The 25760-nt window shown below is 40.0% G+C and overlaps 1 protein-coding gene and 1 pseudogene across 6 annotated transcripts in view; both read left to right on the top strand.

Moving 5' to 3' along the window:
- MFSD14B (major facilitator superfamily domain containing 14B) overlaps window positions 1-14221 on the top strand; it is a 122014-nt gene extending 107793 nt beyond the window's left edge. For all 6 annotated transcript variants that reach the window (XM_060409584.1, XM_004004465.5, XM_060409585.1 and 3 more), the window contains 4 exons: window positions 8155-8267; window positions 9728-9825; window positions 11584-11726; window positions 12475-14221. In XM_060409584.1, the coding sequence (XP_060265567.1) occupies window positions 8155-8267; window positions 9728-9825; window positions 11584-11726; window positions 12475-12726 (606 nt within the window). In that variant the 3' untranslated portion in view covers window positions 12727-14221. The remainder of the gene's footprint in view (window positions 1-8154; window positions 8268-9727; window positions 9826-11583; window positions 11727-12474) is intronic.
- A 10170-nt stretch (window positions 14222-24391) lies between these two features.
- Window positions 24392-25108, top strand: LOC114113099 (coenzyme Q-binding protein COQ10 homolog B, mitochondrial-like; annotated as a pseudogene).
- Window positions 25109-25760: the final 652 nt, after the last annotated feature.

The following is a 25760-nucleotide window of genomic DNA, read 5'->3' as shown; positions in this document are numbered from 1 at the left end:
AAGTTTATCTTGCAGCTCACTGATCCATTCTTCTACTCCAGATATTCTGCTATTGATTCCTTCTAAAGTGTTTTTAATTTGAGTAATTGTATAGTTTGTCTCTGTATGTTTATTCTTTAATTCTTCTAGGTCTTTGTTAATTGATTCATCCATTTTCTCCATTCTGTTTTCAAGGTTTTTGATCATGTTTACTATCATTATTCTGAATTCTTTTTCAGGTAGGTTGCCTATTTCCTCTTCATTTATTTGGACATCTGTGTTTCTAGTTTGTTCCTTCATTTGTGCAGTATTTCTCTGCCTTTTCATTTTTTTTTTGAATATATTGTGTTTAAGGTCTCCTTTTCCCAGGCTTCAAGGTTGAATTCTTTCTTAGTTTTGGTTTCTGCCCTCCTAAGGTTGGTCCAGTGGTTTGTTTTAGCTTTGTGTAGGGTGAGATTTGCACTGTTTGTTTTACCTGATGGGCGAGGCTGAGTGAGGGGGTACTCCTGTGTGCTGATGACTGGGCTTGTATTGTTTTGCTTGTTTTTTGGATCAGGCGTCCTGCACAGGGTACTACTGCTGGTTGGGTGATGCCAGGTCTCATCCTCAGGTTGTCTCCTTTGTGGGAGCTCTCACTGTGTGATACTCCCTAGGATTAGGAGTTCTCTGGTAGTCTAGGGTCTTGGGGTCAGTGCTCCTGCTCTGAAGGCGCAGGGCTTGATCTCTGGCCAGGAACAGAGATTCCATAGGTGGCTTTTTTATGGTGCTAAATGATATTAAAACAAATACCAAAAGTGATAAACCAAAGATGAACCCCACACAAATGCCAGTTACAAAATCAAGCAAAGATTAGTTAACATAATGTAATATACATATACACGCATAAGCAAAATCAAAACATTCCAGTAGAAATAAAGTATAACAGATTGACCTGGTGAACAAAGGAAACCAAAAATGATATCTACCAGTTTAGAGCAAAACTAACTAAAGCACAAACTGGACAACAAAACTAAAGAAAGGTACCAACTGGGGACTAAAACAATGAGAATAAAACTAACAAATATGGTGAGATAAAGAAAGGAAAGAAAGAATAGAAATGCAAAGTTAAATAGAGGTAGATAAAAAAGATTTATATATATATTAAAGATTAAGTTGAAGGGGAAAAGAACAGTAGGAAGAGCAAGCAAAGGAATAAAGGTAGAAAAGTAATAGGTTTAAAAATTTTTTTAAACTAAAATTACAAAAAGAGGAAGAAAAGGAAACACCACAAAACTACAAAAGGCAATGTAGACCCAGAGGTTTATAACAGCAATAAAAAAGTGTCATTGTGATTGAAAAAAAAAAAAAAACTCAAAAGCTTAACTAGATTTCATAGTGCTAGTAAAACTGACAACTACAGTAGAGGGGGGAAAAAACACAGGGGCGGGGGCCGGGGCAGAATCCAAAAGAAACTACAGAGCTAATCAAATATAGGAATAATAAATGTCTTCACTGAGTATCTGCTGTTAGCATCCTTTCCCTCTCTGGGAGTCACAGTTCACCTCACCTCTCCAAGATGCCCTCAACATTGCTCTGGTCTCTGAATCTGCTGTAGGGCAGCTCAGACTCTCATTTGGTCCTACTCCTGTGTGTTCTTGCTTCAGATGTTCACAGCTGTCAGAACTAGTGCGTTTTCTTTTGTGGGAGCTCTCAATGACCTTTTTTATATTCCATAGGCACAGAATCTGCCTACTGAATCATGTGGACTAAATCTGCAGCTTATACAGCTGGTTGGAAGGTTTTTGGTCTTCTGCCTTAGCCACACTTCCTCCTGGGTTTCAATTGTGGTTTTATTTCCACCACTGCATGTGGGTCTTCTGCTGGGGTTTGTTCATGAGGCTGCCCTGGAGGGCTTGGGTTTGCCCCTGTGAAGGCCAGGCATGGAGGTGGTACAGCTGCTTGGGTCTTAGGGGCTCTTGCATCACCAAGTATTCGGGGAGTTGGTTGTAGGGCAGCAGGAATATAGTGTTCTAGAAGGGTATAACAACCAGTATAGGCCAATATACTCCAGTATTCTCACTGGGAGAACCCCCCTGACAGAGAAGCCTGGCAACCCACAGTCCACAGGGTCAAAAAGAGTTGGACACAACCAAAGCAATGTTCGTAGATGCAAGATTTTTTTTCCTGTGGCAGCTCTGCCCATTGAGAGTTGAGCATGAAAGTGGCTCATCTGCTCTGGTCCCGCGGACCTTGGCAGCACCAAGTGTGCAAGGACATGGACTGCCTCAGCCACAGGAGTTATGGCCCTATCAGAGTCTTTTTTCAAGCCTCTGGTAGCTGGTGGTCAGAAGACCTCCTTAGATATTCTTTCTCTGTGGCTTCATCCATTCATGAACTTAGAGGACTCCCTTGCCTAGAGTCCTTTTCTGTTGTTCTACACATCAGGCACATAGAGGGGCCCCCTGGCTGGAGTCCTACTCTGTAAATCTGCATGTCAGGCACATCGAGGGGCCCCCTGGGTGGGGTCTTACTCTGTATTTCGACACATCAGTCACTCATAGGAGCACACTGGGTGGGGTCCAACTCTAGTTCAGCGCATCAGGCACTTGATGGGCCAGCCTCTCTGTTGTTTTGTGCTGATGCTGGCATTTGGGGAGAGAGGGCTATGGTGATGGCTCCACCCTCTAGGTGTAACTCAGCAGTATTGCCTTGCATTCCATGGCTGCCTGGCTTTCCTCCACAGGCATTTCTCACCACAGACTCCTCCCTCATGGCCCCTCAGCCTGTGTCTCTGCCGTCAACAGCAGCCCTCACCCTGGGATTGCCCCACAATTCCTAAACTCCAGCTCCAAGCTGCTGCGCCTTCCAGGGGACCAGTTTCCCTGTCTGGGGTATGTATGGCTGCAAGGACAGTCTGATTCTCATTCCATTTAGGCTGCCACAGATCAGCTGCTTCAGTCTCAGCCTTAAGTGTTTCTCCTCTGACCCAGCCAATTGCCCTGATGCCTGGATCCCTGTTTCAGTTCCCAACCTGCCAAGGCAGGTCCGGTCCTACTAACACTCCTGTTTTTCCCCCTAATTCCTTCACCCTACTGAGTTCTGTGTAGTTCTATATATTCTTTACCATTGGTCAGATACTCCTGTCTGCTCTCAGCCAGTGTTCCACAAGTACTTCTGTGTCTGAAGGTATATTCCTGATGTATCCATGGAAAGAGATATACTCCACATCCACCTACTCCTCCACCTTCTTGTTCCTTTTAGAATTTAATATAAAATTTTAGTGCTTTTTAGAATATGTGTGGTTACCCCTAACGCATAGGTTTGGCACGTAAAAATTTGCTTATACAGCCACCAACCAGTCTTTCTCCACTATTCTGAAATTAACCAGAAGAATGTTTCAATATTATTTTAATACTGAAAAATAGTGAAAGGGAAAAACAAAATTTGAAAATTTGTAAATATTACAGTTTTTGCTATCCATAAAACTGAAGAAATATGGTAAGTCAGTACATTAGGATTATATGTAATTACTTCATGGCAATTAGAGGGGGAAAAGGTGGAAGTAGTGAGAGATTTCCTCTTCCTGGGCTCTAAAATCACTGCAGATGGTGACTGCAGCCATGAAATCAGAAGACATTTGCTTCTTGGCAGGAAAGCGGTGACAAACCTAGATGGTGTGTTGAAAAGCAGAGACATCACCCTGCTGACAAAGGTCCGTATAGTCAAGGCTATGGTCTTCCCAGTGATCACGTACAGTTGTTAGAGCTAGACCATAAAGAAGACAGAGCACCAAATAACTGATGCCTTCGAACTGTGGTGCTGAAAAAGACTCCTGAGAGTCCCTTGGACAGCAAGGAAATCAAACCAGTCAATCTTAAGGGAAATCAACCCTGAATCCTCTTCGGAAGGACTGGTGCTGAAGCTGAAACTCCAGTATTTGTTTATCTGATGTGCACAGCAGACTCATTGGAAAAAGCCCTTGGGAGAAATTGAGGGCAGAACTAAAAGAGGGCTTCAGAGGATGGATGGCTGGATGGCATCACTGATGCAATGGACATGAACTTGGGCAAATTTCAGGAGATGGTGAGGGACAGGGAGGCTGGTGTGCTGCGGTCCATGAGGCTACAGAGTTTGACATGACTAGGCAACTGAACAACAATAATTAAACGTTTCCTCATCTTTTATAAATACAGGACCACAAGAAGAAGGGGATATGTGTTTCGAGTTAATTCATTGTTATGCTTGGGTACATTCACTATATTGTATGGGACTGCAGAGAGGCTGTTTCCCTGAAATAGCTATGTTGTTCAGTTGCTAAGTCATGTCCAACTTTTCATGACCCTGTGGACTACAGCATGCAAGCTCCTCTGTCCTCCACTATTGCCCAGAGCTTGATCGAATTCATGTCCATTGAGTCAGCGATCCTATCTAATCATCTCATCCTCTACAGCCCCCTTTTCCTTTTGTCTTCAATCTTCCCAGCATCTGGATCTTTTCCAATGAGTTGGCTCTTCCCATCAGGTGCCCAAACGATTGGAGCTTCAACCCCAGCATTGGTCCTTCCAATGAGTATACAGGGTTGATTTCCTTTAGGATTGACTTGTTTGATCTTCTTGCAGTCCAAGAGACTCTGAAGAGTTTTCTCCAGCACCAAATTTGAAAACATCAATTTTTCAGTGCCCAGCCTTCTTTATGACCCAACTTACATCCGTATGTGACTACAGAAAAACCATAGCATTGACTATATGGACCTTTGTCAGCAAAGTGATGTCTCTGCTTTTTAATATGCTGTCTAGGGTTGTCATAGCTTTCCTTCCAAGGAGCAAGTATGTTTTAATTTCATGGCTACAGTCACTGTCCGCAGTGATTTTGGAGCCCAAGAAAATAAAATCTGTCACTGTTTCCACTTTTTCCCCTTTTATTTGCTGTGAAGTGATGGGACTGGATGGCTTGATCTTAGATTTTTAATGTTGAGTTTCAAGCCAACTTTTTCACTTTCATGAAGAGGCTGTTTAATCCCTCTTTGCTTTCCTACCATTAGAGTAGTATCATCTGCATATCTGAGGTTGTTGATATTTCTCCTAGCAGTCTTGATTTCAGCTTGTGATTCATCAATCTCAGCATTTCTCGTGATATGCTTGGCATATAAATTAAATGAGCAGGGTGACAATATACAGCCTTCACGTACTTTTTGCCTGATTTGGAACCAGTCAGTTGTTCCATGTCCGATTCTTACTTTGCGTCTTAACTTGCATACAGGTTTCTTGGGAGAGAGGTAAGGTGATCCGGTATTCCCATCTCTTTAAGAATTTTCCACAGTTTGCTGTTTTCCACACAATCAGAGGCTTTAGAATATAGTCAGTGAAGCAGAAGTATATGTTTTTCTGGAAGTCCTTTGCTTTCTCTATGGTCCATCAAGTATTGGCAATTTGATCTCTCATTCGTCTGCCTTTTCTGACCCCAGCTTGAACATCTGGAAGTTCTTGATTCGTGTACTGCTGAAGCCTTGCTTGAAGGATTTTAAGCATAACTTTGCAAGCATGTGAAATGAGTGCAATTGTATGGTAGTTTGAACATTATTTGACATTGCCCTTCTTTGGGATTGGAATGAAAACTGACCCTTTCTAGTCCTGTGGCCACTGCTCAGTCTTCCAAATTTGCTGATTTACTGAGACAAAGACTTCTTATCTCTCCTTGCTATTTTCTGCACTCAATTGGGTATATCTCTCCCTTTCTCCCTTGCCTTTCACTTCTCTCCTTTCCTCAGCTATTTGTAAAGCCTTCTCAGACAACCACTTTGCCTTCTTGCATTTCTTTTTCTTTTGAGATGGTTTTGGTCATTGACTCCTATACCGTGTTACAAACCTCCATCCATAGTTCTATAGTTACTGTATCAGATCTACTGAATCTATTCATCGTCTTCATTGTATAATCATAAGGGATTTGATTTAGAGCTTACCTGAATGGCTCAGTGGTTTTCCCTACTTTCTTCAGTTTAAGCCTGAATTTTATGATAAGGAGATGATGATCTGAGCCACAGCCAGCTCCAGGTCTTGCTTTTGCTGAGTGTATAAAGCTTCTCCATCTTTGGCTGCAAAGAATATAATCAATCTGATTTCAGTATTGACTATTTGGTGAAATCCATGTGTAGAGCCATCCCTTATATTGTTGGAAGAGGGTGTTTGCTATGACCTGTGTGTTCTTTTGGCAAAAGTCTGTTAGCTTTGGCCCTGCTTCATTTTGTACTCCAAGGCCAAACTTGGCTGTTACTCCAGATATCTCTTGACTTCCTACTTTTGCATTCCAGTCCCCTATAATGAAAAGGACATCTTTTTTGGGTGTTAGTTCTAGAAGGTCTTATAAGTCTTCAGAGTACTATTTTACTCCAGTTTTTTTCAGCATTAGTGGTTGGGGCATAGACTTGGATTACTGTGATGTTGGAATGGTTTGCTTTGAAAATGAACTGAGATCATTTTATTGTTTTTATGATTGCACTCAAGTACTGTGTGTTGGACTTGTTTGTTGACTATAAGGGCTAACCCATTTCTTCTAAGGGATTCTTGCCCACAGTAGTAGATATAATGGTCATCTGAATTAAATTCACCTGTTCCAGTCCATTTTAGTTTACTGATTCCTAAAATGTTCACTCTTCCATCTTGTGCTTGACTACGTCCAACTTGATTCATAAACATAACAGTCCAGGTTCCTATGCAGTATTGTTCTTTACAGCATCAGACTTTTCTTTGATCACCAGATACATCCACAGCTAAGTGTCATCCCTGTTTTGTCCAACCCACTTAATCCTTTCTGCAGCTATTCATAATTGCCCTCTGATCTTCCCCAGTAACATACTGCATTCCTTCCGACTTGGGGGGCTCATCTTCTGGTGTCATATCTTTTTGCCTTTTCATACTGCTCGTGAGGTTCTCCAGGCAAGAACACTGAAGAGGTTTGCCATTCCCTCCTCCAGTGGACCACATTCTCTCAGAACTCTTCACTATGATCCATCCGTGATGGATGATCCTGCAGGGCATGGCTCATAGCTTCATTGAGTTATGCAAGCCTCTTTATCACAAGGCTGGGATCCATGAAGGGGCTATATGCTGTTTTAAAGCATGGTAGGCCATGTGAAACACTCTCCTGTGATAAGTCTGTCTGGAAGAGAAATGAGAATGCCACAGAATTGTTTTCCCAAAATATTAGAACTGATATACCTCATAGGAATACATTAGGTAAATGCCTTTTACTTTTTAACTATATCAGTCAGTGTAAATTATGTTAAACTTTCAAGTTGCTTATGATTTTTTTTTTTAATATTAACTCTAGTTAGTTGGCCCAGATTCATTATCTTATCCCCTTTCAGTCTATCTCACCTACTTTTTTAGCAGAGTGGTGGCTCAGACAGTAAAGAATCTGCCTGCAGTGTGGGAGACTCGAGTTCAATTTCTGGATTAGGAAAGTCCCTGGAGAAGGGAATGGCAACTCACTCTGGTATTCTTGCCTGAAGAATTCCATGAATAGAGGAGGCTGGTGTTCTATAGTCCATGGGGTTGCAAAGACTTGGAGATGACTGAGTGACTAACGTATTTTATATTTGTTAAAATCATATTTGTATCAATCCAACTTTGTGAAACTGTTAACTCCCACTAATTGGACTACAAAAAGGTCAAAGCAGTTAGTCCTAAAGGAAATCAACCCTGAATATTCATTAGAAGGAGTGAAGCTGAAACTCTAATACTTTGGCCACCTGATAACAAAGAGCCAACTCATTGTAAAAGACCCTGATGCTGGGAAACATTGAAGGCAGGAGGAGAATGGGGCAACAGAGGATGAGATGGTTCAGTGGCATCAACGACTCAATGGACATGAGTTTGAGCAAACTCTGAGATATAGTGGAGGACAGTGCAGCCTGATGTACTGCAGTCCATGGGGTCAAAGAGTTCGTGACTGAACAGCAACAAGCAACACATAAACAGATTTTTGGGGAGGAGGCTGAAGGCCCTGAGCCCAAGTCAGTTTGGGAAGCCCTTGAAGCTTCACTTCTTTTGGAGCTACATCAGTACTATGTGGTTTCCGAGGTGTCAGGTCAAGTGGCTGCAATTAGAGGTTCTTGGTCACCATTAATGGGCTTTTCTACAGAGCTTGCATCAAATCTCTGTGCTTATATTTCTAATGATTATCCCCTTTGCTTTGCAGACGGTCTTTCTTACTAGCTTGATGAGATCATTAGGGAATAAGAACACTGTTCTCCTTGGTTTGGGCTTCCAGATGTTCCAGTTAGCCTGGTATGGTTTTGGATCTCAAGCATGGTAAGTTTCTCCAGTAGATTCTCATGACAGGTTTATCTTTTAGACGAGCTTGAATTAGTTGAGTGTTCATGCAAAAGAAGCAGGAGTTACTTTACTAGCATAGTGTATTCAAAATTTCAGAAACTCTTTAGCCTTAGTTTGAGGAAGGGTACAGCTAGATAATTCTGCATTATTCAGACAGATTGCCCTTCACCTCAGCAAGCTTTCAGTGAGATGTTACTTAACTAAATATATGTATCTCTTTCTCCAACCCTCCAAAAAAAGTTTTATGCCTAACTGTTAAACACATTTGTCACTTTTTGGTGACAGTACATATAGTCAAAAACAAAACAAGAAAACAAGGATAAATGACTGATTATGGCAGGATTTACCACTATAATTAGCTGAATGACATTGGACAGTGACATAATCTTTATAATATAAAGTATGTGAGTTATATGAACACTAAGATCTCCTTCAAAAGCTTCTGTACCCAGAGGCAGTGATTACTTCTAACAGTTAGATTCCTGTTAATAGGAAAGGAAGTCAAATTAAGCCCTGTGGAATAAGAAAAAATAAAAAGAAGTGAGTACTGTTTGTTGTGTGGCAAGTTTCCTTATGTGCCTATTACCAAATACTACAGTTCATATCTTCATTTAAAATGTTTGACTTGGTCCTTATTTTTCAACCAGAAACGAATGGCATAGTTTAGAACCTGAAATGCTTTAGGTGGTTAGTGGTAGATTCTTCTTGTTCTTGGAAACCTTAATTTCAGTCCTATTAACTTTGGTTCAACAGCTGAGTCTATCGACCTAAAGGGTTTTTCCTTTTAAGTAAGGTTATTCTTGTCATCCGCAAGACAGTCTGGCCAAACAGCATTTTAGCTCAATTGGCCCTGGACTTTGCTCACACTCACGCTTAATACTAATACACACATAAGGAACATAGGTTCCTTTCATTGAGACAAAGGTCTAAAGGAAACAGACTTGGAAGTCTGCAAGATGCCATCCTGAACTCCAGGTCTCCATTTTTCTCAGTTGGTTGCATACAACACTTTATTGAGGGTAGGAAACTGAGCAGCCTAAGGGCAGTATGGAGGCGAGCCTTTGAAAAGTACAAAGAAAAAAATGGAAAATTGGTGAGAAAAAATGTGGATTTACAGAAACAAGAAATACTTTTGAATTTCATTGAGCTTGCATTTAAAGATGGCAATAGATAAACCAGTAAGAAAAAACATATTTTGACAGGTAAGATAAAGAAATGAAACTTTCCCAGCTCATGAAGTGATCAGTATTAGTATTAACAGTGTGCTGTGTAATGTTCTAGGTTTAAAAAAAAATTTTTTTCAAAGAGGAAAAAAAATAAATACAACTTAATGTAAGACAACAGAAAGCATTTTGTGCTTTTGCCGCTTGTACTCTGAACAGCTCTCTCACTGGGGCTGGCCTGCCTCCTGACCACAGCCTGACCTGTCATTGCAGGATGATGTGGGCAGCAGGGATTGTGGCCGCCGTGTCCAGCATTACGTTCCCAGCAGTCAGTACCCTCGTCTCTCAGAATGCAGAGTCAAATCAGCAAGGTGAGGTCACTGTCCCCCTCACTGTTTCTTTCCCTCAGTGGAGATGTACCTGCCAGAAGCATGAGCATCTCTGAGCCTCTTTCCACATCAGCCTAGAAACAGGTTACAGCTGTGTGGTCCCTGCTGAACAATCATACCTCTTTACTTTGGCAAATAGGAAAATTCTCTTTTCCTTCCTGCTTTGATTTTATACTCATATTTTTGAAATCTGGACACAGCAAGTCAGAATACTTAGAAATACAACTATCTAATTCCTCTTTTGACTCTTATTTTATGTTACTGTCAGAATTTACTAGACTATACTCAAATATTTTAACAAATATCTGTTAAATAATTGATAGACTAGCTAGTAAAACAATGAGTTCTTTATTTAATCACTGTAATCACTGAAGTTTCTTTAATTTGCAATCACTCAAAGTCCACTATTTACTCAGTTTAGAAAATGATTCTTTGAACAGATAAATCTGCGTAGTTCTTGATATTTGGATGCAGAATGAGAAACAAAAGTAAGATGACTGTGTAGAGTAGCGCTGTAAATGTCTAGACTCCTCATCCTTCTTGTGCCTCTGGCTTCCCTATCAGGTACTTCTTACTGCTGAAATTAATTATTTTCCTTCTCCATCACTTAATGGTTTACCTGACAATAGTCAGGAAATAGTGAATTTTAGAAAAAAAAATTATGTCTTAGAGCTCTTTAAAAAGTTTCAATTAAAAAAAAAAACTAGACTGGAAAAGATAGTTTATTGGTTGCACTTATGTTTTCACATTGGAAATTAGCCATTTTATTCATATCTACTTTTGTTTTTTAATTTTTTTTTAACAACAGATCCATGCTGGTTATCTATTTTAAATATAGCAGTTATCATTTGAAGACTTCAAATCTGTGTGTTATCCTGTTATGGTCACTTAGCTGACTGCATCCTTGGGAGATGCTGTGGTTGAAGTAAAGGCATGAGCTATCTGTGAAGGATGGGCATTGACTGGGCTCTAAGAGACTATTACCTTATCTCTCAGGGCATTAATTTGCTTTGGCTTCTTTTATGCTTACACGTATTAATACATATGTTTCTAAATGTCAGCAAATAAACTTATTAGAACACAGTATATTAGGTTGAATTATATTTGACTGATTTTGACTTACAGAAACATCTATCTCATGATTCAAGCTAATTTTTTACCTGCCACATGAGACACCAGAGATACCTAGAAATTGACTCTTCTGGGATTTTTCAGTACAGGTGTACTTGGAATACAGCCATCACCGTGAGGAACAGAAACTGTCAGAAGGTGCTAGAAGCACACAGGTTCAGGACCCCTGTGACTGACACTTGGGCAGGGATCCAAGATGCAAAGGACAGATTTTTATTGTAAAAGTACCATTAAATAAGTAGAAGAGGAAAATCTCAATCCGTAAAAAAATAGAAATTGCCTATAAATTGAGAGTATTAAAAATTGTCATTTTATCATTCCCTGTTTATAGGAAGATCTGTTGTTCAGGGGGAATTCAGCCTCACAGGGATTTTAGAAACATCGGTGTCGTTTCATATCCTTATATATCTTAGGACAGGTAGTGAGGACAGTATTATAAGGGCATAGAAAAGGACAAGGAGACATTTGTACAATGAATGGATATCAGTATGATGGGTACTCAGTCCAGTTTAATCAGTATTTTATAGTTTGAAAGAAAGGACTCTTAAGTCTCCAATCTTGAGATGCTTTTCTGAGAAGACTGGCTTCCTTCTCTTTGTTCTGATTTAGGAGTTGCCCAGGGTATCATAACTGGAATAAGAGGACTCTGTAATGGACTGGGGCCAGCCTTGTATGGCTTCATATTCTACATGTTCCATGTGGAACTGACTGAGTTGGAACCAGAATTGATTTCTGACAATGCTGCCCTACAGGTAATTTGGTAATAAGCCTAGTTTTTAACAATTGTATCTGATTAGAACAAAATCTTGTGACCTTAAGTTTGGCAACTGTTCTTATTTTTATAATATTACTATTGTATTCAACAGTAGTGTGTGTTCATTGCTTCTTGGGACTAGGGCAGGATCATTTCAGTAATAATGTCTTATGTAAAATATTTGTCTTGCCTTTGTTCAGATTCTGTTTTCACCTACATAATTTCTCTGGTCAGAATGCTGTCCTCTGGTGAAACTGAGGCCAAATAAAAGATGAAATGACCTAAACTTACAGCTACAAATTGAGCTAAAGTGCTTTTTCTACCTTTTATTTGCTGTTACTTCCCTCCTTCCAATCTTTGTTTAATGTAGATTTCTGTATAAAACTGTAATTAATGTTCTTACGTATACAGACTGCATGATCTCTGGTCACAGGGCAAGATTAGAGATAAACAGTTGTGCTTACATAATTGGTTAAGCTGTTGGAAAGTGTTACACAAAGTAGTGATTAGTTGCCCTCCATTGTATTCCAGACACCAGGCTTTGTTAGAGTTTCCCATGACAGTTAATGAACATTTGCTAATGAGAAAATAACTCACTTTTCAGGGGTGAGTGAGAAAAGTGAGAAAATAACTCACTTTTGTTGTGGGTTGTTTTTTTTTTTTTTTTTTTTTGGCTTATCCAGTACTAATTTTAGTTTGAAAGGCTAACCGAATTCTTCATCTTCGTTTGTTTCCACACCCACCAGGCAGCTGTCATCCCAGGCCCCCCATTTTTATTTGGGGCATGTATAGTTCTTATGTCCTTCCTGGTTGCTGTATTCATCCCTGAGTACAGTAAAGGCAGTGGAGTTCACAACCACAGCAACAGGATCAGCGGCAGCCTGGCCAGCACTCCAGAACGGGGCAATGATGAGGACATTGAGCCACTACTGCAGGACAGCAGCATCTGGGAGCTTTCTTCCCTCGAAGAGCCTGGGCATCAGAGCACTGAGCTATAAATTCTGCAGAAAAGATTCTGTGGACGCCATCTCTGAGAGCCATGGTGGAACCACACCACATGGAGACTTCATGGTGCTGGAACAGAGATACTAGTAGCACCCTTCAGGGCTGAGTTTGAGAAGTAACCACCTCCATCCCTCTGTCTTCCTCCCCTTCCTCCTCCTGTGCCTCTTCCACCATTCTTTTCCTTTTCATTATACATTAGAACTAAATAAGATTTGAAATATACTTTTCTGCAAATAATATGCAACTCTCAAAGTTACCTGGGATCCACATTCAGAAACTCAGAATCTGTGGTAGAAATGATGGCTTTCCTTTAATAATGTCAGTGTAGGAGTGATCATGTCCTTTTCAAAAGGTGCAGGATTGTAATACAACTGCTGTCTCTGACAAAATTTAAGATAAAAAATCCCGTATTTTCTCCTCTCCTGTTCCTCTGAACTGTGTGCATTTATCCCGTGACTGTTTGTGAGTGGCTGCTTCAGGAGTCACTCAGTATCAGGGATCTGTTGCCTTTGTTCTAAGGTCAGCAAAAATCTAGTCTTACTCTCCTTTCCTTCTCTGCTTCCTATTCTTGGCTAGAATGAAATTCAGCATATACACCTCTGGATAGTAACAATACTGATTAGTATTACTTAATACCTTTACCAGAGGAAGGAAAATTTTTTAATAAATCTAAATCATGAAGAACTAGCAGCTCAGATTCCGGACCTAATGTCTTGGTTAGATCCATGGTGATTTTACAGAAGAAAAACATACATCAAGCATTCTGGTGGGAACATAGAAATTGGAGGGTGCTTGTAAGAAGGTTTTCAACAATGTAAACATTCCTAAGTGCAGATGAGAGTTAGTAACTGGATACCAGTGGAGTTTATCTCCAAGTTTAGACTCATGTAATGTTTTATTACTATTTACTCCCACCCACATATCCTGTGTCCTGCTTTTCACTGTATCACCTTAACTGTTACATGTAGGCATTTGTTTTCAGTCTTTGTTTTCATCTGTTATCTGCCTTTTAAATCTCATAGGAATATGCGCAGCAAATCCCTTCCTAAAATATGGGTTTAAGAAGCTCAGTTTCACAAGTGTCTTGCTAACTTTTCAAGATGTTTTATGGACAAAGAAAACTTTATAGATTTATGTGTGTTTTGCTGCACAAGTAAGTGGAGCATTAACTAGGGCCCATCTTTAACACAGCACTCCTTTGAAAGTTTTATAGGTATGAAATATATGTAGCTATATCATAAGGAGTTTTAATTTTTTTTGATGGGGTGCTGTGTAAATCTTGTATTTATAAATATTATGAAAGTATTGACAGAAAAAATATATATACAACTTTTATAAAGGATTGTGTACTGACTGAATACACTTTAAAAAATATATATTTTGAAACCTGTTCTGCTATGAACAAAGATAACATATCTTTTTTTACTATGCTGTTGGTTTTTAAGTTAAGCTTCCTAATGCATAATAAATTTGCAATGAATACTTTTATGTCTTTTGTATTTCTTTAAAGCAAATGGTACCATTGATCTTTAGGTTCTCCTTTGGGTGACTTTCAGCTAAAATAAGTTTTTAGTCCATAAGTTAATGCGAAAGATATGTGTATTTTCAAAATTAGTTTCACTTCACAATCTTCAAAATGAGTTCACAACTTTTTAAAAATTTTTCAAAAAGCAGGGATACAAGCAGTTACTTGTACACCCGTGTTTATTAGCAGCATTATTCCAGTAGCCAAAAGGTGGAAGAACTCAAGTGTCCATTGTTGGGTGAGTGGATGAAGAAAATATGGTATATACACAAATGGAATATTATTCAGCCTTTGAAAGGATTCTAACACATGTTACAACATGGATGAACCTTGAAGATGTTATACTAAGTGAAATAAGCAGGACGCATACTTTTGTCACAAAAGGACAAAAACTGTATGATTCCACTTATATGAAATATCTAGTCAAATGCACATAGAAAGTAGAATAGTGGTTGCCAGGTCTTGGGGGAAACAAAAGTGGGAAGTTATTATATAATGGATAGAGTTTTAGTTTTGAGCTTTCCCTGTGGCTCAGTGGTAAAGAATGTGTCTACAGTTCAGGAGATTCAGGAAATATGGGTTTGATCCCTGGGTCGAGAAGATCTCCTGGGGGAGGAAATGGCAACCCACTCCAGTATTCTTGGCTGGAAAATCCCAGGGACAGAGGAGCCTTGCAGGCTATAGTCCATGGAGTTGCAAAGATTTGCAAGAAAAGTTCTGGAGATGGATGGTGAGGCTGGTTGCACAACAAGGTAAATGTACTCAATGGCATTGAACCAACCTAAAAAATGGTTAAAATGATCCATTTTATTATTAGGTATATCTTGTCACAATTTTTTTAAAACTTACATAAATTTTTAAAATTGAGATAGAAGTCACTATTTTAACCATTCTACAGTGTACAATTCAGTGATGTTTAGTTTATTCACAAAGTTGTGCAACTGTTAGCATCAATTCCAGAACATTTCCATCATCCCAAAAGATAGACCCCATCCCCATTAGCAATCACTACCAATTTCCCCATCCCCATCCCCTGAAAACCAGTAATATACTTTCTGTGTCTGTAGATTTGCCTAGTTTGAATGTTTCATATAAATGGAATCATACAGTATGTGACATTTTGTGTCTGGCTTCTTTGACATACAGTGTTTTCAAGGTTCATCCATGTTGTATCATGTGTCAAATTTTATTCCTTTTTAAGGGTGAATATTTTGTGCATATACCAAATGCACAAAATGGAATTTTCCTTTATTCACTTATCAATTAATATCATTTGGTATTTGGATGGTTTTCACTTTTAGGTTAATATGAATATTAACCCACTGTAAACATTCTTGTCCATGTTTTTTGGTGAGCATATCCTCTTAGGTATATATCAGGGAGTAGAATTGCTAGGTCATTTAGTACTATTTTACCATTTGAGGAAGTGACACATCAGCTCCACATTTTACCGTCCTATCTGTAATGTCGGAGAGCTTCATTTCTGTATATCTTTAAAGATACTTGTTAATTTCTATTTTGTTGCCTGTTTGTAGACATTCTATTGGGTTTAGAGTGGTATCTCATGCTTTTGATTTGCATTTCCATAATGACTAATCATACTGAGCATCTTCTTGTGTCTTTATTTGCCATTTATATATACTTTATTTTTTTTTAATGTCTATTCAAATCCTTTGCCTATTTTTGAATCAGGATGACTGTCCTATTGTTGAGTTGTAAGAGTTGTTTATAAATTCTGGACACAGTTCAGTTCAGTCGCTCAGTCATGTCCTACTCTACAACCCCATGAACCACAGCACGCCAGACCTCCCTATCCATCACCAACTCCTGGAGTCCCCCCAAACCCATATCCATTGAGTCGGTGATGCCATCCAACCATCTCATCCTCTGTCGTCCCCTTCTCCTCCTGTCCTCAACCTTTCCCATCATCAGGGTCTTTTCAAATAAGTCAGCTCTTTGCATCAGTGGCCAAAGTACTGGAGTTTCAGCTTCAACATCAGTCCTTCCAATGAACACCCAGGACTGATCTCCTTCAGGATGCACTGGTTGGATCTCCTTGCAGTCCAAGGGACTCTCAAGAGTCTTCTTCAACACCACAGTTCAAAAACATCAATTCTTCGGCACTCAGCTTTTTCCACAGTCCAACTCTCACATCCATACATGACCACTGGAAAACGATAGCCTTGACTAGATGGACCTTTTCTAGCAAAGTAATGTCTCTGTTTTTCAATATGCTGTCTAGGTTGGTCATAACTTTCCTTCCAAGGAGTAAGGGTCTTTTAAATTCATGGCTGCAATCACCATCCCCAGTGAGTTTGGAGCCCAGAAAAATAAATTCAGCCACTGTTTGCACTGTTCCCCATCTATTTGCCATGAAGTGATGGGACCAGATGCCATGATCTTCGTTTTCTGAATGTTGAGCTTTAAGCCAACTTTTTCACTCTCCTCTTTCACTTTCATCAAGAGGCTTTTTAGTTCTTCTTCACTTTCTGCCCTAAGGGTGGTGTCATCTGTATATCTGAGGTTATTGATATTTCTCCCGAGAGTCTTGATTCCAGCTTCTGCTTCATCCAGCCCAGCATTTCTCATGATGTATGCTGCATATAAGTTAAATAAGCAGGGTGACAATATATAGCCTTGAGATACTCCTTTTCCTATTTGGAACCAGTGTGTTCCATGTCCAGTTCTAACAGTTGCTTCCTGACATGCATATTTGCATGGAATATCTTATTCCAGCCCTTCACTTTCAGTCTGTATGTGTCCCTTGTTTTGAGGTGGGTCTCTTGTAGACAACATATATAGGGGTCTTGTTTTTGTATCCATTCAGCCAGTCTTTGTCTTTTGGTTCGGGCATTCAACCTATTTATGTTTAAGGTAATTATTGATAAGTAAGATCCCGTTGCCATTTACTTTATTGTTTTGGGTTTGAGTTTATACACCGTTTTTGTGTTTCCTATCTAGAGAATATCCTTTAGCATTTGTTGGAGAGCTGGTTTGCTGGTGCTGAATTCTCTCAGCTTTTGCTTATCTGTAAAGCTTTTGATTTCTCCTTCATATTTGAATGAGATCCTTGCTGGGTACAGTAATCTGGGCTGTAGGTTATTGTCTTTCATCACTTTAAGTATGTCTTGCCGTTCCCTCCTGGCCTAAAGAGTTTCTATTGAAAGATCAGCTGTTATGCTTAAGGGAATCCCCTTGTGTGTTATTTGTTGTTTTTCCCTTGCTGCTTTTAATATTTGCTGTTTGTGTTTGATCTTTGTTAATTTGATTAATATGTGTCTTGGGGTGTTTCGCCTTGGGTTTATCCTGTTTGGAACTCTCTGGGTTTCTTGGACTTGGGTGATTATTTCTTTCCCCATTTTAGGGAACTTTTCAGCTATTATCTCCTCAAGGATATTTTTCATGGTCTTTCTTCTTGTCTTCTTCTGAGACTCCTATGATTTGAATGTTGGGGCGTTTAACACTGTCCTGGAGGTCTCTGAGATTGTCCTCATTTCTTTTAATTCGTTTTTCTTTTTTCCTCTCTGATTCATTTGTTTCTACAATTCTATCTTCTATTTCACTAATCCTATCTTCTGCCTCTGTTAGTCTACTATTTGTTGCCTCCAGAGTGTTTTTTTTATCTCATTTATTGCATTATTCATTATATATTGACTCTTTTTTATTTCTTCTAGGTCCTTGTTAAACCTTTCTTGCATCTTCTCAATCCTTGTCTCCAGGCTATTTATCTGTGATTCCATTTTGATTTCAAGATTTTGGATCATTTTCACTATCAATATTCAGAATTCTTTATCAGGTAGATTCCCTATCTCTTCCTCTTTTGTTTGGTTTGGTGAGCATTTATCCTGTTCCTTTACCTGCTGAGTATTCCTCTGTCTCTTCATCTTGTTTATATTGCTGAGTTTGCAGTGTCCTTTCTGTATTCTGGAAGTTTGTGGAGTTCTCTTTATTGTGGAGTTTCCTCACTTTGGATGGGGTTGTACAGGTGGCTTGTCAAGGTTTCCTGGTTAGGAAAGCTTGTGTCAGTGTTCTGGTGGGTGGTGCTGGATTTCTTCTCTCTGGAGTGCAACGAAGTGTCCAGTAATGAGTTATGAGATGTCAATGGTTTTGGAGTAACTTTGGGCAGCCTGTATATTGGAGCTCAGGGCTGTGTTCCTGTGTTGCTGGAGAATTTGCATGGTATGTCTTGCTCTGGAACTTGTTGGCCCTTGGGTAGTGCTTGGTTTCAGTGTAGGTATGGAGGCGTTTGATGAGCTCCTGTCAATTAATGTTCCCTGGAGTCAGGAGTTCTCTGATGTTCTCAGGGATTGGACTTAAGCCTCCTGCTTCTGGTTATCAGTCTTATTTTTACAGTAGTCTCAAGACTTCTCCTTCTGTACAGCACCATTGATAAAACATCGAGGGACACCCAGAGAAGTTCACAGAGTTACATGGAGAAGAGAAGAGGGAGGAGGGAGTTAGAGGTGACCCAAATGAGATGAGATGGAATCAATAGAGGAGAGAGCAAGTTAGCCAATAATCATTTCCTTATGTGCACTCCACAACTGGGCCACTCAGAGGTATTCATGGAGTTATACAGAGGAGAAGAGGGAGGAAGGAGACAGAGGTGACCAGGAGGATAAAAGGGGGGAAATCAAAAGGAGAGAGACAGATCCAGCCAGTAATCAGTTCCCTAAGTGATCTCCATCGTCTGGAACACACACAGATTCACAGAGTTGGGTAGAGAAGAGAGGGGGTAGAGAGGAGACACAGGCAACCTGGTGGAGAAAAAGGAGAGTCCAAAGAGGGGGAGTGCAGTCAAGCCAGTAATCTCGCTCCCAAGTAAAAATGGGTACTGAAGATTGGGTTCTTAAAGGTACAGAATTGATAACAAATACCAAAAAGCAAAGATTAAAAATCTAGAGTAGAGTTTGGAATTTCAAAACTACAATATTAAAGAAAAGAAAAAAAAGAGAAAAAAGTCACAAAAATTATATATGAAATTTTCTTTAAAAAAATGGGGTCTTTTTTTTTTTTTTGCAAAGTAATAGTAGGTTATAAAAGTGAAAATTAAAGGAGTAATAGAGGACTTAAATTTTTTTTTAATTAAAAAAAAATAATGATCTTTAAAATAGTAAAAATATATCTAGGACTTTCTCTGGTGTTATTGTGGATATTGTAGGGTCAGTTCATTTTCGGATAGTTCCTTGGTCCGGCTTATATTTCTCAAGATCTATAGGCCCCTTCCTATGTAGTCAGTACTGCTGCTGCTGCTGCCAAGTCACTTCAGTCATGTCCGACTCTGTGCGACCCAATAGACAGCAGCCCACCAGGCTCTGCCGTCCCTGGGATTCTCCAGGCAAGAACACGAGTGGGTTGCCATTTCCTTCTCCAATGCATGAAAGTGAAAAGTGAAAGTGAAGTCACTGAGTCATGTCCAACTCTCAGCGACCCCATGGACTGCAGCCTACCAGGCTCCTCCATCCATGGGAGTTTCCAGGCAAGAGTACTGGAGTGGGGTGCCATTACCTTTTCCTATGTAGTCGGTACTAACAACAGGGTTTTAATCTATAGCACCTGTCTCTTCCAAGGCAGTTCCCTCTGATTTAGCTTCTGTTTGCTGGTCTCTTCAGTGTTTGATTTCTGCTCTGACACAAAGGGGGCGGTGATGAACCCTTTTTTTAGGCTCACTTGTTCAGTCACGCTGTGGGGAGGGAGGGACACTGCAAACAAATAACACTGGCATGTGCTCGCAGTGCCTCAGCAACACTGGGCCTACCCCCACTCACGGCACATGTACCTTCCCTGCCTACACTGCTCAGGCTCTAGGTTGCTCTACCAGGAGCCGTCTGAGGCCGGCCCTGGGCAGCATGCACCTCCCAGGTCTAAGCCGCTCAGGTTCAGGCACTTGGGTAGTCCTCAGAGGCGCAGACTCTGTTAGGCCTGCGTTTTGTGCCCTTCCCAGGTCCGAGCAGCTCAGGTGATGAGGTTTTTGGTGAGCGCGGTCGCTGCTACTTATCACCTCCCCAGTCCCTGCTGCTTGGTTTTCTGGGTGTACAACCAGCGCACCTTCTCAGGCGGATGATGACTGTCCAGAACCCCATGAAATCTTAGTTAGCAAAGAAGCCTGCTTACAGTTTTGTAGATAATGTCTCTCTGGGGCTGCGATTGCCCCCTTCCGGCTCTGGCTGCCTGTCACCAGAGGGGGATGATCTGCAGCTGGCTATCTCTGTTCAGTCCGTTGTTCTGTGCGTGGGCCTGGTGGTGTCTTAGGTTAGGGCTGGTTTTTCACGTGGTAGTTATCCCACAGTCTGGTTTGCTAGCCCAAGTTAGTTCGCTCAGATTGCTCTCAGGCATTCAGGCCAGATCCTTAATCTAAGCAATGCAGCCCACATCTCCCCGCCCAGCCCCCGCTTGCTAGTGGCAGATGCAGGTGTCTGTGCTGCTTCTCTGCTGGGGGAGTTACCATTGGGCTCATAATCTGTGGGATTTAATTATTTATTTATTTTTTCTCCCTGTTATGTTGCCTTCTATGCTTCCAAGGCTCGCGACAGACTCGGTAGTGAGAGTGTTTCTTGGTGTTTGGAAATTTCTCTCTGTTTAAGACTCCCTTCCTGGGATGGAGCTCCGTCCCTACCTCTTTTCTCTCTTTTTTTGCCTTATATTTTTTCCTACCTCCTTTCGAAGACAATGGGCTGCTTTTCTTGGTGCCTGATGCCCTCTGCCGGCATTCAGAAGTTGTCATGTGGAATTTACTCAGTGTTTAAATGTTCTTTTGATGAATTTGTGGGGGAGAAAGTGGTCTCCGCATCCTATTCCTCCACCATCTTTGAGAAATCTGTTCCCATCTCTTTCAGAATTTTCCACAGTTTATTGTGATCCACACAGTCAAAGGCTTTGGAATAGTCAAGAAAGCAGAAATAGATGTTTTTCTGGAACTCTCTTGCTTTTCCCATGATCCAGCGGATGTTGGCAATTTGATCTCTGGTTCCTCTGCCTTTTAACCTGCAATAAAACTTGTATAAAACCAGAAGAGAAGAAAATGCTAACTCTACATGTACACGCACACCAGCAAAAGGAAGGAGATGATAGTCACCTGCTCTGTCCTCGCTTCTGTGACTGGTCATGTGACCTTCAGTTCAGTTCAATCGCGCAGTCATGTCTGACTCTTTGCAACCCATGGACTGCAGCACACCAGACTTCCCTGTCCATCACCAATTCCCAGAGCTTGCTCAAACTCATGTCCATCAAGTCGCTGATGCCATCCAACCATCTCATCCTCTGTCATCCCCTTCTCCTCCTGCCTTCAATATTTCCAAGTATCAGGGGCTTTTCCAATGAGTCAGTTCTTTGCATCAAGTGGCCAAAGTATTGGAGCTTCGGCATCAGTCCTTCCAGTGAATATTCAGGACTGATCTCCTTTAGGATGGAGTGGTTGAATCTCCTTGCAGTCCAAGAGACTCTCAAGAGTCTTCTCCAACACCACAGTTCAAAAGCATCAATTCTTCAGTGCTCAGCTTTCTTTATAGTCCAACTCTCATATCCATACATGACTACTGGAAAAACTATAGCTTTGACTAGGCGGACGTTTGTTGGCAAAGTAATGTCTCTGCTTTTTAATATGCTGTCTCGGTTGGTCATAACTTCCCTTCCAAGGAGCAAGCATCTTACTTTCATGGCTGCAGTCACCATCTGCAGTGATTTTGGAGCCCAAGAAAATGAAGTCTCTCACTGTTTCCATTGTTTCCCTATCTATTTGCCATGAAGTAATGGAACCAGATGCCATGATCTTTGTTTTTTGAATGTTATGTCAACTTTTTCACTCTCCTCTTTCACCTTCATCAAGAGGTTTTTTTGTTCCTCTTCACTTTCTGCCATAAGGGTGGTGTCATCTGCATATCTGAGGTTATTGATATTTCTCCCAGCAATCTTGATCCAGCTTCTGCTCCATCCAGCCTGGCATTTTGCTGATGTACTCTACATATAAGTTAATTAAGCAAGGTGACAATATACAGCCTCAGTGTACTCCTTTCCCAGTTTTGAACCAGTCCCTTGTTCCATGTCCAGTTCTAACTGTTGCTTCTTGACCTGCATACAGATTTCTCAGGGGGCAGGTAAGATGGCCTGGTATTCCCACCTCTTTCAGAATTTTTCACAGTTTGTTGTGATCCACACAGGCAAAGCTTTTGGCATAGTTAATGATGTAGAAGTAGATGTTTTTCTGGAACTGGCTAATATTTAAAACTTCTGCTTCTACACATTCCATTTCCTTGACCTTCAATAAAACTTCAGCTTGTTGGGGTTTTCTGACAGTTAACCAAGATCTAAATTACTAACGGATCTGCACCCTCAGTAGTTGTACCAACATCATCATCATTATCATTAGTATCTGTAATTTTTCAGTAATTATGCTACTAGGCATGGAGTACTAAGAACTACCTCAGAGAACCCCTGAAGTTCTGGACATAGCTTTCCTTTCCCCTCACTGGCAGCACAACCCCTTTGTCTCCTGCCTCACTGGCATGAGAAGGCCAAGTAGGAGTTTCATCTCCCAGTGCAGTGGAACCATAGATGTTTCACCTCATAGCAGCATTACCCCCTTCTCCGACTGACATCTCTCAGAATTGCAAAGAGGGTTAATGTTCTTAGGTGTGATGGAAAGAGAAGCCCCTCCACTTCCTCCCTTGCATCTTAATTCCTTAGATTCTTGCTCAGAGTACACTATATCATTTCCCATGCAAAGCTATGGAGCTTGGATTTTATTCTTTTTAGCTTTTTTCTTTCTCAGTGCTGTGATTAAGTCAGAAGGAATGACCATCTTGGCTAGGTCTCCCTGTCTCTTTCTAGCTTGCTTATATTTGAAAACTTTTTCTTCCTTTCTTTTTATTTTTAATGTTTATGTGTTTGTCTAATCCTCCTTGATATTGAGCCCAGAAATCTGTCTCGTTCCTATTACCAGTGCAACTCCACTGGAATGGCCTGAGCTGTGAGGTTCTCTGCAGTGACTCTCACATGTCTTATGTGTCAACTAAGAATAACTGTGCATGTTTGTCTTTGGGATACTAAAATACATGGATCTCTAATACTGGTTGTTATTATTTTAGTTCTAATAACTTGATTTTATATTTTGGTCATTTGAGCTAAGAAGAATAAAAAGGCTTATATTTTCTAAGATTTTTAAAAGGAACATAACTTGTAAAAATGTTATGGACAACTGCATGAGATTTGAGGGGCAGAGATGAGGTGACATGGAGATTATTAGTCTGTTCATACTTAAGTATGAATTGAAGTTTTCTTTTCAACTCTACCTAAGATTAGCTTCATTAAGTTGAATCATTTATAATGTTCAAGAACATGAACAGGTAAAGATAAATGTATTACAAAATATTAAGATACATTAGATGTATTAGGGTACTTCAGTATGTTAGCTATTGGGGGATTTTTTAATGGGTTATGTGTGTATAGCTGCTTTAATGGCCATCAGGGCCATTTTTTAAAAGCTGTTACTTGTCTTGGAAAGAGGGTAATGATGATTAGAGTCATTGTGTTTTAAAATATTATGACCACTAGATGACAGTGGTTAGACAGTGGTTTTCAAGGTTAGGCCTATTCGAATTTTGACTTGTAAAGAAAAAAGAATTTTGTGACAATGGGCATTTTAAAATATCTGCATACCAAAATTCTTGAGCTGTAAATAAAAAGAAGAGTGAAAGGAAAGAGTGGTAAGAGCATAAAAAGTACATTCATCTATTTTCTTTTCTGACTGTATTAATTTTAGAAGACAGCATGTCCTCTTCTGTCATGTAAGAATACTTGAGCTTTCCTTGTTCTAGTCTGACTTTTCTATCAGTGTGACAAGCTGCCAAAATTTCACTTAGGGAAGTTCTAAGTCTCGCCAATTGCTGGTTTCAAACTTGAGAGTTTAGAATATCAGCAAAGATAATTGTGAATTCTCCATTGTATGTTGTTGCTTTGTACTTATACAAGAATCAAAAAGCCTTTGTCTAAATAGATTTAAAATCTACTTTCCTGCCATTAAAAACACAAGAAATATTCTTTCCCTCAGAGTTTTTAGGAGACCAAAATTCACTTGAAAAGATGATAATTGGGGCCTGGTCCCAGCTTACTGGTGACGGGCTTCACTAACATGATCATGGCAGCTCAGACAGGTAAGAGAGCCCAAAGGTGGTCTCGGGATGCCATCCAAAGTCGGCGCAGCCGCCAGAAGCCTGGCTCTAGCACAGTGCCTGTGAGGAATGTCAGTTATGGTTCAGTTATGTCAGTTCCTATGGTATACTGATGAGCACAACTCTTCCACTACATACCTCAATTTTGCCTAAAAAGATACACGCAAAAACCTTCAGAATTGCTGCACCATTAATAAACAAAAGAATATTCAGAAAGGAGAATTGTAGGTTATTCTATGCAGGAAATGTATGATGGAATGGAGAATTACACGCATTTTGTTCTTTGGTGCAAAAAATCAGATATAATACCAAGGAGATCTGAATACTGCAAAACACGATTAGAAATTGGGTTTCCACTTGTACTGAAGTGCAGTATATCAGTAGTAACCTTGGTGAAACCACATTTGGTGAAGGTATCCTGTACTGATGGGAAGCTCTTCAATCATTTGGAGACTATTTGTCATTTTCACCCAGGTCTTCCTGACTACCCAAGAACTTGTACTTTGGATTTTTCAGTTTCTTTTGAATTTTGCTCACTTCTACACTCTCAGCTTACCACAGTAGTTTTTCAGTGAAGTTGTAAAGCAGACGGTGGCTGCCTTTGAAAGAAGAGCATGTAAGCTGTATGTTCCAGAAACAAACATACCTCAGGAAATGATGCTTCATGAAGTTCATCACTTGTAAAGAAAAAAATGGAATGGTCACCTATTGTGTCTAGTTCACTCACTTTCAGGAAGTGCTTTAATCATTTGCTTTCAGAAGTCAGAAAGCATTTGTCAAACTCAGCTGTGATTATAAACCCATACCGTTGAAAATTTACACTTGGAACATGGAACCACATGTACATAGAATTCAATCAAGTATAATTCAGAGAAGTATGTATGTTAGCATATTTACAATAGTACGATGTCATCACTGTTGCTAGAATACTGACATCACTCTTTTGAGCAGAAATTGAAACTGTAAATTTAAACCTTTTAATTATTACCTCACCTGAAAGAGGTTGGTTGAGATTAACCATGTCACATTTACGTTACTAATTTCAGACTATTTATAATTTATTGCCTTAGGGCCTGCCTCATGGCTTAGGATATTTGAGTAATAACCAGATACTTAGAGTAAAAACTGACTTAAAAATACTGTTAGAGAAGGTTCCCTGGCACTTTTCTTATTTTTAAATTGTCCCTATGGGTAGTAGTAGATAATTCAGTATTATACTAAGGTTAACTTCCAGATAAACAACAATATTTTTCTTTCTTTTGGTGAGTGATCCAGAGGGGGTTTTTTTGGTCCAGAATTTTAAGCTACTTTTCTCATAGTTTGCAACCCTCACCCT

The sequence above is a fragment of the Ovis aries genome, chromosome 2 (assembly GCF_016772045.2).
Source record: "Ovis aries strain OAR_USU_Benz2616 breed Rambouillet chromosome 2, ARS-UI_Ramb_v3.0, whole genome shotgun sequence".
Taxonomy (NCBI): Eukaryota; Metazoa; Chordata; class Mammalia; order Artiodactyla; family Bovidae; genus Ovis; species Ovis aries.
This window is presented reverse-complemented; position numbering and strand designations above follow the sequence as displayed.